The sequence below is a fragment of the Oncorhynchus mykiss genome, chromosome 7 (assembly GCF_057628025.1).
Source record: "Oncorhynchus mykiss isolate SJ-2025 chromosome 7, ASM5762802v1, whole genome shotgun sequence".
NCBI classification, from domain to species: Eukaryota; Metazoa; Chordata; class Actinopteri; order Salmoniformes; family Salmonidae; genus Oncorhynchus; species Oncorhynchus mykiss.
In genome coordinates this window covers 47,938,300-47,955,391 of record NC_143028.1, presented here as the reverse complement: position 1 = coordinate 47,955,391, position 17,092 = coordinate 47,938,300, and the positions used below count along the sequence as shown (strand labels likewise).

At 41.6% G+C, this 17,092-nt stretch overlaps 1 protein-coding gene across 9 annotated transcripts; it reads right to left on the bottom strand.

Annotated features, from left to right (window-relative positions):
- Positions 1–2,382: 2,382 nt before the first annotated feature.
- Positions 2,383–13,487, bottom strand: LOC110527992 (6-phosphofructo-2-kinase/fructose-2,6-bisphosphatase 2). Of its 9 annotated transcripts, XM_021609718.3 has the most exons (17): positions 13,080–13,277; positions 12,305–12,432; positions 11,456–11,581; positions 11,013–11,109; positions 8,517–8,583; positions 8,344–8,418; positions 8,100–8,156; positions 7,824–7,948; positions 6,600–6,807; positions 6,143–6,289; positions 5,813–5,917; positions 5,588–5,717; positions 5,439–5,501; positions 5,218–5,282; positions 4,546–4,701; positions 3,893–3,915; positions 2,386–3,231 (listed from the first exon to the last, which is right to left on the bottom strand). In XM_021609718.3, exons 2-17 carry the CDS (start codon positions 12,390–12,392, stop codon positions 3,165–3,167), a joined length of 1,599 nt encoding a protein of 532 aa, XP_021465393.2. In that variant the 5' UTR covers positions 12,393–12,432; positions 13,080–13,277; the 3' UTR covers positions 2,386–3,164. The 9 variants fall into 9 exon arrangements, 7 of the variants coding, with proteins under 7 accessions (XP_021465396.1, XP_090098444.1, XP_021465393.2 ...); XM_021609721.3 differs by lacking the exon at positions 3,893–3,915 and having other exon boundaries at positions 2,383–3,231; XM_090242318.1 differs by lacking the exon at positions 3,893–3,915 and having other exon boundaries at positions 2,383–3,231; positions 11,456–11,548; positions 13,080–13,234.
- Positions 13,488–17,092: the final 3,605 nt, after the last annotated feature.

The window sequence follows — 17,092 nt, the reverse complement described above, 5'->3', positions numbered from 1 at the left end:
GAACTACGTTGTTGGTTAAGGGCTTGTAAGTAAGCATTTAACGGTAAGGTCTACCCTTAAACTACACCTGTTGTACTCGGCCCATGTGACAAATAAAATTGTATTTGATTTGCTGCAATAGCCCATCCGTGAGATGGACCAACGAGTTGTGCATTCTGAGATTCCGTTCTGCAAAGCACTGTTGTACTGAGATGTTATTTGCCTATTTGCAGCCCGCTGTTAGCGTTCTTCTTCGACCTCTCTCATCAAGCCGTTTTCGCCCACAGGACTGCTGCTGACTGGATGTTTTTTGTTTGTCACAACATTCTCGGTAAACCCTAGACACTGTCATGCGTGAAAAGCCCAGCAGGCCGTGCGTTTCTGAGATACTGGAACCTGGACGCCTGGCACCGACACTCATACCACACTCAAAATTGCCTAGATCACTAATTTTGACCATTCTAAAGTTCGATCGAACAGTAACTGTATGCCCCGATGCCTGTCTGCCTGCTTTATACAGCAAGCCACGGCCACGTGACTCACTGTCTGTACAGTCTGTATGTCAAGTACATACAGTGCCTTGCGAAAGTATTCGGCCACCTTGAACTTTGCGACTTTTTGCCACATTTCAGGCTTCAAACAAAGATTTAAACTGTATTTTTTGGTGAAGAATCAACAACAAGTGGGACACAATCATGAAGTGGACCGAAATTTATTGGATATTTCAAACCTTTTTAACAAATCAAAAACTGAAAAATTGGGCGTGCAAAATTATTCAGCCCCTTTACTTTCAGTGCAGCAAACTCTCTCCAGAAGTTCAGTGAGGATCTCTGAATGATCCAATGTTGACCTAAATGACTAATGATGATAAATACATTCCACCTGTGTGTAATCAAGTCTCCGTATAAATGCACCTGCACTGTGATAGTCTCAGAGGTCCGTTAAAAGCGCAGAGAGCATCATGAAGAACAAGGAACACACCAGGCAGGTCCGAGATACTGTTGTGAAGAAGTTTAAAGCCGGATTTGGATACAAAAAGATTTCCCAAGCTTTAAACATCCCAAGGAGCACTGTGCAAGCGATAATATTGAAATGGAAGGAGTATCAGACCACTGCAAATCTACCAAGACCTGGCCGTCCCTCTAAACTTTCAGCTCATACAAGGAGAAGACTGATCAGAGATGCAGCCAAGAGGCCCATGATCACTCTGGATGAACTGCAGAGAACTACAGCTGAGGTGGGAGACTCTGTCCATAGGACAACAATCAGTCGTATATTGCACAAATCTGGCCTTTATGGAAGAGTGGCAAGAAGAAAGCCATTTCTTAAAGATATCCATAAAAAGTGTTGTTTAAAGTTTGCCACAAGCCACCTGGGAGACACACCAAACATGTGGAAGAAGGTGCTCTGGTCAGATGAAACCAAAATTGAACTTTTTGGCAACAATGCAAAACGTTATGTTTGGCGTAAAAGCAACACAGCTCATCACCCTGAACACATCATCCCCACTGTCAAACATGGTGGTGGCAGCATCATGGTTTGGGCCTGCTTTTCTTCAGCAGGGACAGGGAAGATGGTTAAAATTGATGGGAAGATGGATGGAGCCAAATACAGGACCATTCTGGAGGAAAACCTGATGGAGTCTGCAAAAGACCTGAGACTGGGACGGAGATTTGTCTTCCAACAAGACAATGATCCAAAACATAAAGCAAAATCTACAATGGAATGGTTCAAAAATAAACATATCCAGGTGTTAGAATGGCCAAGTCAAAGTCCAGACCTGAATCCAATCGAGAATCTGTGGAAAGAACTGAAAACTGCTGTTCACAAATGCTCTCCATCCTACCTCACTGAGCTCGAGCTGTTTTGCAAGGAGGAATGGGAAAAAATTTCAGTCTCTCAATGTGCAAAACTGATAGAGACATACCCCAAGCGACTTACAGCTGTAATCGCAGCAAAAGGTGGCGCTACAAAGTATTAACTTAAGGGGGCTGAATAATTTTGCACGCCCAATTTTTCTGTTTTTGATTTGTTAAAAAAGTTTGAAATATCCAATAAATGTAGTTCCACTTCATGATTGTGTCCCACTTGTTGTTGATTCTTCACAAAAAATACAGTTTTATATCTTTATGTTTGAAGCCTGAAATGTGGCAAAAGGTCGCAAAGTTCAAGGGGGCCAAATACTTTCGCAAGGCACTGTACATCTGTCAAATACAAAGTACAGTGAAATACTAAAGCCTCATATAGTTAATATTCTGATAATGTATTTGAAGTGACATGACATGAGTTTTGTGTGTAGTGCTTGATAGTTATCTTGAGTCCTACAACGAGTAGGAAATTAACTTGAAACCTGATACCTCCTTCCCCTAAACTCACACACAAAAAGGAGAACAATTACATCTGTTTTATATCTTCATTGATTCTTTAATACAATTACTGGAGAAACGTCTTAAATACAATTCAACAATGCTAAACTAGCTGATTGATGCAATGAAGTCCATATCAACAGGCAACATTTGGCATGTTAAAATTCACGCAGACGTGTATTGAATACAGTACATTCTTGAGCAGAGCAGGCTATCCTTGGAAAACTATCAAATATATAGTCACACCTCTTGACATTTATTTGGAACCTTCATGTGTATGATTATACACATATTTATTAGGCAGCATGCCCCAAAAGGCACAGGAAATAACTTGCAACATTAAGAAATGTGACCATTTCAGTATACAATAATTTAATTTTTAAAGAGCACTGGACTAACTTCTAATCTAAAATGATATATATATTATATATATACACACAGTGCCTTTGGAAATTATTCAACCCACTAGATTTTTTCCCACGTTTTGTTACAGCCTTATTCTAAAATGAATTAAATAAATAAATAATCCTCAGCAATCTACACACAATACCCCATAATGACAAAGCGAAAACAGGTTGAAACATCTTATTTACATAAGTATTCAGACCCTTTGCTATGAGAATCGAAATTGAGCTCAGGTGCATCCTGTTTCCAATGATCATCCGTGAGATGTTTCTACAACTGCTTTTTTTTTGTTACAGTATTCCACCAGTTGTTCCAGAGGTTTGGCATGCAGAGAAATGGAGGAGAGGATGATGATGAGCTTCAGGTCACAGGGAGAACCTGAGGCACCAGCTGAACATGAAGGTGACTTCGTAGTCACTCAGAAGCGGAAACAGCCACTAGTTTCTGGGCTGTCATAGTCGACTCCTTCACACAGGGAGTCCTTCAAACAGAACAGACATGACTCATATAATATTCCTGGTCTCTTTTCTATCACTGTCTTAACGCGTTTCAGAGCAGTCTGATTAATCATTGTCTTAAAAAGAAAAGACAGGTCTTCCATTACTACTAGAGGTTTGCTTCAGAAAAACCAACGCACAGAGATCTCTGCTAGGGAAATTCTCTCATGATACACCATTATCATTATACTACAAATAGGGAACAAAATGATTAGTACTATCAGTAACTGAACATTTTGATACAGCATCCCATCATACTATATGCCGATATTATTTAAAGGTGATACATAATCCATTGTTTGAGATTACGTCTTGTGAATAAATGAAATTATAAACTGGGTAATTAGCACCCTGAATGCTGATTGGCTAAAAGCTGTGGTATATCAGACAATATACCATGCGTAGAAGCAAAATGACTTGTCTACTGTTATAATTATGTTGCTACCCAGTATATAATAGCAATAAGGCACCTCTGGGGTTTGTGATATATGGCCAATATATGGCTAAGTGATATATCCAGGCACTCTACGTTGCGTCGTGCTTAAGAACAGCCCTTAACTGCGGTATATTGGCCATATACCACACCCCCTTGGGCCCGATTGCTTAAACAGAAACCTTCTGCAGGAATATATCTAAAATACTCACAGAAAACAGCTTCCTATACGAGGCTGTAATGAAAGATAGACAGGACAAAAGGAAGAGACACAAATGGGGGGACTAGCTATAGTACTGAACTCGCAACAAACCAAATTGAAACAACACACTTGCACCACAACAAGAAACGTTGAATATGCATCTCAAAACATCAACATGTCTATATTTACTGTCCTTGTGTGGTATTGAGCTCTGAAGCTAATTGTTGTACAGAGCATGCTTCTCCTAGGATCACCAGCTGGATTTAACTGACTAATGTATAACACCTGCTTACTGGAAGACGTTTTAACTGTGTATCTTCTGGAATGGTATTCAGAAGACGTAAATGAGTATAAGAGGTGCAGTTTGTTTGGGATAGGAATAGTGCTATGCATATTCAAGCTGGAGACATACAGCCTATGAAGAAAAGGGGAGACCATGCAAGACAAACAGCTGATGTTGGAGGAGAGACAGACATAATAATAAAGAGGAGAAGCCACCAACAAGACCACAACATGTCTGGATTATCAAGGGGATTTAAGGGTGAGGGGATGCTAAGGATAAAGAGGGATTGGCTTGGGGTGGGGGTGGCAGGTGGGAAGAGGGAGGTGACCGAGTTGAATTAAGAGTGATTCATTAAGTGGGCGCCAATTTTTGACACTAACTTGGCTTTGCTGCAGCATCCCCTCTGGCATCTCAGGAAGCCAGGGCCGGTTGCCGGCACTGTAGAGCCTGGGCCGCTTGAACTGGTCGAGACTGGACAGGGGAGTATAACTATTCCGTCGGAGCAGCATGGGAGCTGGGTCCCTAGGGACATTATCCTGGTTGGAGATGGGGAAACACCAGGTGCATTAAAGAAAGAGACCCGGGCACACCCAGCGTTACTGGGACAATTCCCCAAAACACAGCAATCAAACGATAGTTTTCCTTGACCAACCACCACACACACACAAAAAAAATAATGCTATTAGACAAGAAAAAGGTGATTCTGCAAAAAAAATACAAGCTAAAAGCAACTTCAGGGGGCAAAGATTATGGTGCAAAGACTGTTGTCCTTTGCACCACACTGTGCTGTATACCAATCAATACAAGTCAGTTATTAAAGGGGACCAGAGCATTGGTGGTGGTGTTTGCAAGCAGGGAAATGTGATCAGTTATAACTGCCTCCAAGTTAAATATAAAGTCACACTAACTACTCATTTAACCAGACATACTGTAGCTTGAGCTAGTTTGGTTAAAGAGGAAAAATAACAAAAAATATGTTCAGTGAAGCATGTGATATGTGAGCAGAACAGAGCAGAGCCTTGCCACTGAGGATAACGTGCAATGTTACTCACAAGTGGTCGGTCGCGATGTGTGTTCACTGCCTTCACATTAAGATAAAACATTTCCACTTTACAGCCTGGGGAAAGTTGCAGAGAAATTGATGTGACCCGTTCCTAATTGCAATACAAACGACACGTGGTGATAGAGGAACAGGAACTCAGATGTGAACATGCATAAAATAATTGTCAGAACAATTTGTTCAGCATTTAGTCTAATGAACACAAAGACTTACCATACGCAACAGGAGTGAGTTTGAGCACTGTGTGCAGTGGACATTTCAGGTAGGGCAGGTCATCTATGAAAGACAAAATAAAGTGTCATTACCTCTGGTGTTTGTGAAACTGTCAGTAAAAGTGTACTGTGCGGTGTGTGCTCACCCACCTGCACTTTTATCCAAGAAGTAGGCCAGCAGGCAGCGCATGACAGCCTGGTGACAGATAACCAGCACGTTGCCCTGTCTCTCTAGCTCCATGATGACAGGCTCTAACCGCTGCACCAGGTCCTGGTAGGACTACAGGGAGGGAGAGGGGACACACTGAGCCTTAGTGATTCCTCAGCCTGCCAAGAACAGGGCCCCAGAAAAGTGGTAAGAGGGTAGGACTTTACCTCTCCCCCTGGGTAGCGGTAGTGGTACTTGTCCTGGTCCCTCAGGGCAAACTCCTCTGGGAAGGATTTCTGGATCACATCATAGGTCATCTCCTCACACACACCCTAACAAACAGGAAAGAGAAAACTCTGGAAAATGTGCCTTGTCAGTTGAGTTGACAGGTAATGATAAATCATTCATTATTATACAAACATGGAATATTACAAGTCCTTTATCACAGAACAAGTTCGTTTTCATCACAAAAGGTGTCTACCTAAATGAAACCCCCATGGTATTAATTATGTTAGACCAGTGATAAGTGAGAGATCAGAGGTGAAGTCAGCACTGACAGCATCAATCTCATTGAGGATCTTCCACTGTTCGTATGGCACAATCAGCTCCTCAGCAGTCTGGATGGTGCGTCTCAGCTGGCTAGTCCATACCTTCAAGTCAGACAGTTTGTGCTCCTCAATGAAGCTGTGCAAGGCATGAGCAAACTGGACCAGAGGGGGCAAATGAGAAAGATACAGTAAAACTAGTGAAGAGAGATTAGTTTCAATAACAAGCCCATCCATCAGGGTATGATTTACTGTACATGAACTATTTAAGAGTACATCATAATTACATGATCAGATTACCAGTGTTTACTCAAATTCAAAGTACAGGAGCTTTAATTAGTATTTTCCATTAGCTGTAACTAAATCGAAATAGAAACTGGTAGGGTCCACTGACTCAAATACAGGGGTCAGTGTCATGCTGACTGTTCTCCAGAGCGGGCCTAACCGTTATGGCAGACAGGACACATACCTGTTTTCCTCCTGGGGAGAGCTCCGAGTCACCTCCGATACGGCCCTCCATGTTGTGATTGCTCTCTCCATGCCGGCACAGGTAGAGGGAGTGAGAGTGCACTTGGATGTTCATGAGGTAGTACACTATCTTACTCTGGATGTAGTCCTGCACCCGGTTCACCAGGAAACGCCGGCCCACGTTCTCCACCTTGATGAAGGATAGGTCCCTACGGGATACACAGTAACACAATTGTCTGTATTCTGTATCCCCCTGGCGGCTTACATCTGAACTGTTGCAGCAAATTTACAGGAATTCTGGAGAATTACTGTTAACGCCTACTAGGTATAACAAATTATCCGTATGAACAGTTCTTGCCTCTAATTGAGGCAAGAGGTCGCTTAGGGGCCCGGCCGCTAGTGGGCCCTAACTCAAAAAACAAAAAAAAACTTGGTTATGGTTTCAACTGAGAGAAATTGTAGAAAAACACCAGGTGAAATATATAAAATTGGTTATGCATCAGCAGTTTCTCTCTTACGTCACTCAGCCATGTCAGCTATCAATTTTTGAATTTGTAGTTAGTCTAGTATAGTACAGTATAACTTTACATCCGTCTCTTCGCCCATACCCGGGCTCGAACCAGGGACCCTCTGCACACAGACAACAGTCACCCACGAAGCATCGTTACCCATCACTCCACAAAAGCCGCGGCCCTTGCAGAGCAAGGGGAACCACTACTTCAAGGTCTCAGAGCGAGTGAGTGACTAGCTAGCCATTTCACATCGGTTACATAGACAGCAATCTAAACTTGCAGTAATCATGGCCGAATACCACGCAGGGCACGTGCCCTGACCGCCAGGGGGCACTCATTGATTTTGTTAGTCACTCCCACTCAGATATATTAACATGGCATAAATCATGGCAAAATGTGTAGAATTGCAGGCTATTAGCTTTAAAACTGCATTGTTTTTCTCTCTGCCCCATTAAAAAAAAGAAGAGTATAATTAGATTAAATGTGTTATACAATTGCAAACAATTCTCTCCACCCAAGGCAAAATGGGTAGAATTGTAGGAAATGACCTTTAAATAGTACATTTATCTCTCCACCATCAAGAGGGGGAGCAGCTATATTTTGTTGCCACGAGGTGGGGGGACCCCAAACAAAAAAAGCTACGGAGCCCCCCTGGCAAACTCCTATTCAAATGCAAAACACTGAGATAGACAATATGCTTTGGTCATTCTTACTTGTCATAATCATCGGGATCCAAAGGTTGGTATGTAACCTTATAGCACTCTATGCGTTTGAGAAAGTCATCCATCACTCTCTCTCTGTGCCTCTCTGGGTAGTCTGGACTGGATACCTTCACTTCCTGTATAGAGATAACACATTAGAATGTGGGCAAAGAAACAATGAAAGTCGTCAGTCACATAGCAGGGATATAGTCAGTGTATAAATAGGTTATAGTTTTGACCGTGGCGTGGGGTCATAGTAAAGCATTACAATCTCACATCGGAACATACCAGAATATTAGCAGCAATGACTTCTGGGTCGTCACACACTGACTCCACAAAGAACACCTGTTGGAAAGAAAATAGCTCAGACTACAACAATATACTGTCTCACCACAGGGCTAGATGCAGAGTCCCATGACCACAAACTATCAGATTCTCAATATTAAATGCCGGTCCATAATACAGTAATGTTATATGGAGATACAATTCAAACACAAAACTATATTTGGCAATTTAGCACATTGCACGTTACCTTGAATGCATTCTCTTTCCCAAAATCAAGAATGAGGTCTCTCCTCTCCCTTGTTGTGTTTGTTGCATCAAATACCTAATCAAAGCAAAGCAAACATCACAAAACTGGTGGATAAATGTCAAATATATTGAGCAGACAAAAAAATAACCAAAATGAGAGAGTAAATGCCGTACAGCGATTTGTCCACCTTCTTCAGTTAGATATCCCTTCACATCCTCCAGGGCTACCAGGGCACACTGTCTGTGGGAGAGGAGGGAAATACAGTTACAGTTGTCTGAGGCAAAGGGGGCAGGTATGCAATCCAAACTACTATACTTTTTTATTTATTTAGATACTTTATCCTAACGGCCCCTGTATCATTTATTTGCTCATTTCGTGTTTGATTGTAAGGGAAGCGGGCCAGAAGACCAGAGTGATCTACTGTATGCCTATCTTTCTTCTGTACCGACACCTGAATAGTAACACTGACGGAACAGTGACAGAAAATACCGATTCAACATTTTGCAAGGCTCATACGAGCAGAAGAGTGACAGCAGCAGCAGTATATTTTAGATCAGCATTCTGTGATGTCAAGAACAGTACAGCCGTTTACAGGTCCATAAAGGGCAATTCTCTACACAGACAACTACATTCACTTTATGAGCCTATTTGGATGCTGTTCTCATTCAGTGATTATACTGGATACATTTTTGTGCTTGCTTAGAAAACATTCAGCTAGTTGGAAAATAGTAATCCATCACAAATTACTATGAAAAACGAAGCAAATTTCAGTTTGAATCCTGCAGCTGGTGTGTGTGTGTATTCAGACCCCTTGACTTTTTCCACATTTTGTTACAGCCTTATTCTAAAATGGATTGAATTGTTTTTTCCCCCCCTCATGGATCTACACACAATACCCCATAATGACAAAGCAAAAACAGGTTTTTAGAAATGTTTGCAAATGTATAAAAAAAACAAACATCACAATTACTCAGTACTTTGTTGAAGGACCTTTGGCAGCGATTACAGCCTCGAATCTTCTTGGGTATGACGCTACAAGTTTGGCACAGCTGTATTTGGGGAGTTTCTCCCATTCTTCTTTGCATATCCTCTCAAGCTCTGTCAGGTTGGATGGGGAGCGTTGCTGCACAGCTATTTTCAGGTCTGTCCAGAGACGTTTCGATCGGTACAAGTCTGGGCTCTGCTGGGCCACTCAAGGACAATGAAACTTGTCCCGAAGCCACTCCTGCGTTGTCTTGGCTGTGTGTTTAGCGTCGGTGTCCTGTTAGAAGGTGAACCTTCGCCCTAGTCTGAGGTCCTGTGCGCTCTGGAGAAGGTTTTCAAGGATCTCTCTGTGCTTTGCGCCCTTCATCTTTCCCTCGATCATGACAAGTCTCACAGTCCCTGCCACTGAAAAACATCCCCACAGCATGATGCTGCCACCACCATGCTTCACTATAGGGATGGTGCCTGGTTTCCTCCACATTGGCATTCAGGCCAAAGAGTTCAATCTTGGTTTTATCAGATCAGAGAATATTGTTTCTCATGGTCTGAGAGTCCTTTAGGTGCCTTTTGGAAAACTCCAAGCAGGTTGGCATGTGCCTTTTACTGAGGAGTGGCTTCCATCTAGCCACTCTACCATAAAGGCCTGATTGGTGGAGTGCTGCAGAGATGGTTGTCCTTCTGGAAGATTCTTCCATCTCCACAGAGGAACTCTGGAGCTCTGTCAGAGTGACCATCGAGGCCCTGACCAAGGCCCTTCTCCCCCGATTGCTCAGTTTGGCCTGGTGGTCAGCTCTAGGAAGAGTCTTGGTGGTTTCAAACTTCTTCCTTTTAAGAATGATGGAGGCCACTGTGTTCTTGGGGAACTTCAATGCTGCAGAATTTGTTTGGTACCCTTCCCTGGATATGTGCCTATCTATACACAATCCTGTCTCTGAGCTCTACGGGCAACTCCTATGACCTCATGGCTTGGTCTTTGCTTTGACATGCACTATCAACTGTGGGACCTTATATAGAGGTCATGTCCAATCATGTCCAATCAATTGAATTTCCCCCCTTGTGGACTCCAATCAAGTTGTAGAAACATCTCAAGAATAATCAATGAAAAAAGGATGCATCTGAGCTCAATTTCAAGTCTCATAGCAAAGGGTCTGAATACTTATTTAAGGTATTTCTGTTTTTATTTGCAATAAATTTGCAAAAAAAAATCTAAAAATGTGTTTTTGCTTTGTTTTTATGGGGTATTTGATACATTGAATACATTTTTTCCTCATAAATCAATTTTAGAATAAGGCTGTAACAAATGTGGAAAAAAGGAAGGGGTCTGAATACTTTGAGTCCACTGTATTCTGTTAATAGAATATGAGTATTTTGTACACTGAATAACTGCTTGCACAGCAGACAGTGTGTTGATTCAGAAACGCATTAGCCATTGACGCAGCAGCCAACGCTGCAAAGTAAATGGGTGAAATCAAGCATGAGAGAACCTGGTGTACTGCTGGAGTAATGAGATTGACTCAGATCTGACCATGCTGATGGAGACACAATACTTGATTAATGATTTTCTTCCTGACATTTGACCATTTATACAAAACTTTGGCTCTCATCTGTGAACTAAAGTGTGCAACACAGTTCTGACTGCTTTTTCATTATGACTCATGCATATGAATAAAACAAATGTAACTTACTTCCTTATTTCCATGGCTTCCTTGTTGTCGTGCCTGAAGAAGTCGTAGGACTTGTAAGCTTTGACGGCCTCTCGGCGGTAGACACCCAAGTTAAACACTGCAAAACAAACAAAATGGCATCAACAATAGAGTTATGACTAGCTTTTATCAGTGTCTACTGTCTCCTTTCATAGAAATGGGACTGGTTTAAAGTAGAATCCTTTTCAACATGGGGCGTCTCAGTTCTCAGGAGCTTTAAAATTTTACATTTGCCTAACTAATGAAAGTACCTTACTTCGTAGGCCACAATACACGTGTGATTTAAAGTTGAGTCATGTGCTTATTTAAAGATCTCTCAAAAACCAGAGGGTTAATAGTCAATAGGCTGTCATAATGGAAGACTTAAATGGACATGTCTAATGTCTTCAAAAGTAACGTTGTAGAGAGGCTCTTTCCCCACTCACCTTTGGTTGGCACCCCTATCCAGTTGAGGTACCGTGTCAGTTTCTTAGACATGTAGGTCTTTCCCCTGGCAGGTAGGCCGATCATTACAATCACTGTGGGAGAGTTTGTCATGTAGGATGCCCATGCTGAACAAAAAGACAGACAGACATACATACTATAGTGTATTCACATTGGACTAAATCAGATACTACTGTATACTGTCTATACAGTATACCTACAAATGATACACATCCCTTACAATGAAATGAGATACAGTAGATAAGGCAGAACAATTGAACTATCAAAGTGGTTGGTTGGTGTGATCAAACATCACTGGATTCATTTCTTGTCCTTGATTTCCCATGTACTGTATACTCAGATGAAAAGGGATAGATCAAAGTGCACTGGCAAGCCATAGTTTGCTATTCTCATATCAATTACGAACACAACAGGACTGCAGATGGCCTGAATACTGTTCAGAATATGGGCTAATTATAATCATATTTCACTATAATATGCATTATACAAATATGTTGTGGAAAGAGAATGAATAATTTGTCCAAAATATGCCAAAGGAATCATTTTCAGAGAAGGCTAATCTCACAATATTATTGATGCACTTGTATTTCTTTGAAACTCATTTGCTTGAGAATGTGTGCATCAGCTACATGTGTTGCATGTCAGGCATAGGGACAGCTTTCAGAGATAAAGCCAAAACAACACCTGCAGACTCATTCTGTGCCGGTCAAAACAACCTGAGGCAATCACACAGACTGCAGAGGAATTGATGCCTGTCCTGCTCATGACCTTGCCTGTGCACAGCTCTCCTGCATTGAAGATTTTTCTCTGGGAGACTTATCAGTACTTACAGCATTTCTTCTCATTAATTCTGAGCTCTGTTTTCTTGGCTTCAACAGAGTCGGCCAAGCCAGTCTTTCTCTGAATGGTTGCTGACATGGTGAAGTTGTTTCCTTGTTGAGCCAGGTTTCCAAAGGCTCTAGAGGAGCATCACCCCAGACAATCAGAAACAGAAGGTTGATTTATTGTAGCAGTAGGTCTAGGCTAGTAACTGAGTATTTTAGTATTTCATTTCTTAGTAACTCATAACATTTTCATGTCTATTCCCTGAATAAGAATTACTAATATATTCACTATCTGAACAATATTAAATTCAATTAAAGTTGATGTACTGGTATAAAATGTAAAAGCACTTAAATACATTAAGTAATATGAGTTTGATATTAACTTTCAAATATATGACAAAGTAATGGTATACGACTTGACATATTGCTGTAATATAGGCTACTTTTATATTCTGCCCACAGCCTTCAAGAACATAGTAACACAGCAAAGTGAGGGAGACTGACATCTGATTTTCACAGCCACTGCACTGTATGTAGCCTACTGGGCGACCATATCTGAGGCTATCATCAAAAATAGGGCACGCACTAAAAACGGACATCACTAAATGATGCTAAAGGAAGCCATTTACCGCAGCACGTTATGCAATATTATTAAGCGACGACACTACTGTAGTGCAATGGTAGTCTCGGGCCGGGGTCTTAAAATGTCTGTCTGGAACACTGATAATAGGCTTATTGGTTGTTTCGCACACATACACTCACCAAAGCTATTGCAATTTACCTGCAATGTACGAGACGATGAGGCAATTAGAACTGAAAATTTTAATCTGACGACGGATACGCGATCTTTGGCTCTACGAGGTTTCTGTCCCACTACAGCCTGCGTTGTTGCGAAGGTCTGGTCGAGGTCGACGCTGTCCTTCGTATGTTGGTGGCGCGGACCCGGTTGATGCCCCTCCACTAATTACCACAGCCACACAGTTCGAATATATTGTAATTCATGTAAACAAAAATGTGCTTTTTGGTATTAATTTAAAGATAGAGTTAGGAAAAAGACTAGAAGTGTCGTTAACATTAGGTTTGAAATCACATTTTAAGATACATTGTAGAAATAAACGGGGTTTATTACTTTGTGGCTGTGGTAACTATTGACTACACCTTCCAAACCAGAAAAGCATGAGGTGTGCCTGAGTCACAATTTCCTTACCGTAATCTTCATAATATACAGACCTCTGAAGCGCATAGGCAGTACAAATCTGATTATATGCATTGACCAGATAGCAGTAATAATACAATCATCAGCCTATTGAAGGTCTTTATCAAACTATACTATTTGTGCATTTGCTTAGTAGAACATGGGATGCTCGAGGGGGGAGTTCCTGCAGGAACAGTGGAGGCTCCTCAGAGGAATGGGAGGACTATCCTCCTCAGTGAATTTTATAAAAATGGTAAAACATTGAACAAGTTAGATAAAACTATACTAAACATATTCATGTCACCAAATAAATGATTAAAACACACCGTTTTGCAATAAAGGTCTACAGTAGCCTCAACAGCACTCTTGGGTAGCACCTTGGTGTAGCCAGGGGAAGGCTAGCTTCCAATCTCTTCTTGGTACATTGACTTCAATACAAAACCTAGTAGGCTCTTGGTTCTCACCCCCTTCCATAGACTTACATAGTAATTATGACAGGTTCCGGAGGACATCCTCCAACCTATCAGAGCTCTTGCAGCATGAACTGACATGTTGTCCATCCAATCAAAGGATCAGAGAATGAATCTAGTACTGAACGCATAAGCTACAGCTAGCTAGCCCTGCAATGCATAAAATGTGGTGAGTAGTTGACTCAAAGAGAGAAAGACAGTAGTTGAACAGTTTTCAACAAATTAATTTCTTCAAAAATGAAGAAGCAAGAGAGAGAGAGAGTACATTTTTTCATTTTCACCTACTTAGCTAGCAAAGGCAGCTGGCTAGTTTAGTTACTCAAACACTGCTCAAACAGCGGGATGCTATGTTAGCTAACTGGCTATGTCTATCCAACACAACACTGGAACTCTACCAAGTCAAGGTAAGCTTTTGGTTTTATTAATGTACTGCCACCAGGGGCCGCCGGTGTAACTGCTTACTGACTATACACTAACTTTACTGAATGATTGTAGCAGGTTTACTAATGTATTAGTTCTATTAGCTATGTTGACTAGGATGTTACTTTATCTAATATGGGGACAACGATGTAGGCTGTGTGTAGCGGTTATGACATGGTTTGGCTTGGAAAGGTTTATTTCACCTGGTCACATACAGCTGATGAGTTGTTCATGGAAGTCCACAAAACGAAGGGAAAAGGTGAGAGGAGGAGAGTGCATAGAGGCGAGAAGGAATACAATGTGGCTGCTATGAAAGTGAACTGTGTTTATGCGTGATCAGGTGTGTATTCATTCCGCCAATTCTGTTGAAAAAACGTTTCTTATACGGAAGCAAACAAAACGGATAAAAATTAAATTGTCCAATAGAAATTCTCGTTTGCAACTGTTGGACTAATTATTACACCCTATATAAACTAAATGTAGGCAAGAGTGTGCAAACCAGTATTGAATGTGTCACTGTCTGTCATCTCAAATTTCTCTCTCGACCTGTGTGCACCTACGTTGTAAACTTTCATTCATAGGCTAGGTTGTAGCAACCTCATGATGGGTGTAGGAAAAATGTAAGTATCATGTAGTAGCCTAAACCTATCAATGTTATATTGAACAGGGTTAATGGAATATGAACGACAGTCATCCAACATGTTGTAATAGAAATAAGGTCATGCTCATGTAAAAAAAAAATTGGTCTCCCTCGTCACACACGGCACTGACCGCCACTGTGCAGGAATGTCCACATGCAGGAACACCCCGAATTGCGGGCTGCAGTTGCACACTGCTGATGATGGTGGTCCAAAGGGTACAATCTATGGGTACCATTCCTAGACATTAAAACCCCTTGACTTTACATGTTGTTGTTCATAAGGTGGGATGATCACTGATCTACACAAACTACTCTGTAATGTCAGAGTGGAAGAAAAATTCTAACATTTGCAAAACATTATTGAAAAATTAAAAACTAATATTCACTACATGACCAAAAGTATCCAAGTACAGTCTCATGGGATAATCAGCTCTCTTTAGAACAAGAATGATACATTCCTTCTCTGACTAGAAATATCTGATGGAAATGTGAGAGGGATGGTTTTCAATTATAGGACAAATACTAAAGATGAGACTGCTAAGATAAAAGTATCTGATTGGTTGATATTATACATGTGGACATTTGAATCTATTTTGAAACCATATCAAGTTAGATGAAGTTGCATGAGGAAAGATACACTGCATGACCAAAAGTATGTGGACACCTGCTCGTCAAACATCTCATTCCAAAATCATGAGCATTAATATGGAGTTGTTCCCCCGTTGCTTCTATAACAGTCTCCACTCTTCTGGGATGGTTTTCCACTAGATGTTGGAACATTGCTGCAGGGACTTGCATCTAGTTGCCTAGTTAAATAAAGTTAAATACAATAAAATAAAAATACTCAGCCACAAGAGCATTAGTGAGGTCGGGCACAGATGTCTGGCGATTAGGCCTGGCTCGCAGTCGGCGTTCCAATTCATCCCAAAGGGGTTGAAGTCAGGGCTCTGTGCAGGCCAGTCAATTTCTTCCACACTGATCTCGACAAACCATTTGTGTGTGGACCTCGCTTTGTGCATGGGGGCATTGTCATGCTGAAACAAGAAAGGGCCTTCCCCAAACTGTTGATACAAAGTTGGAAGCACAGAATTGTCCAGAATGTCATTGCATGCTGTAGCGTTAAGATTTCCCTTCACTGGAACTAAGGGGCCTAGCCCGAACCATGAAAAACAACCCCAGACCATTATTCCTCCACCACACAACTTTACAGTTGATACTATGCAGAAGGTGAAGGGATTCATCACTCCAGAGAAAGCGTCCACTGCTCCAGAATTCAATGGCGGCAAGATTTACACCACTCCAGCCAACGCATGGTGATCTGGGCTTGTGTGCGGCTGCTTGGCCATGGAAACCCATTTTATGAAGCTCCCGATCAACAGTTCTTGTGCTGACGTTGCTTCCAGAGGCAGTTTGGAACTCGGTAATGAATGTTGCAACCGAGGACAGACTATTTTTATGCCCAACGCGCTTCAGCACTCAGTGGTCCCGTTCTGTGAGCTTGTGTGGCCTACCACTTCACGGCTGAGCAGTTATTGCTCCTAGACCTTTCCACTTCACAAAAACAGCACTTCGAGTTTACCGGGGCATCCCATGACGGTGCCATGTTGAAAGTTACGGAGCTCTTTAGTACGGCCATTTTACTGCCAATGTGTGTCTATGTAGATTGCATGGCTCATGCTCAATTTTACACCTGTCAGCAACGGGTGTGGCTGAAATAGCCGAATCCACTAATTTGAAGGCGTGTCTACATACACTAGATATATAAAAGTAACTTGATTACATCATAAGCATTCAACTGCCTGAGTCAATACATGTTAGAATCACCTTTGGCAGCAATTATAGTTGTGTCTTTCTGGGTAAGTCTCTAAGAGCTTTGCACACCTGGATCGTAGAATATTTGCACATTATTATTTTTACATTTCTTCAAACACTGTCAAGTTGGTTGTTGATCATTGCAAGACAACCATTTTCAAATCTTGCCATAGATTTTCAAGCCGATTTAAGTCAAAACTGTAACTAGGCCACTCAAGAACACTGAATGTGGTATTGGTAAGCAACTCCAGTGTTTG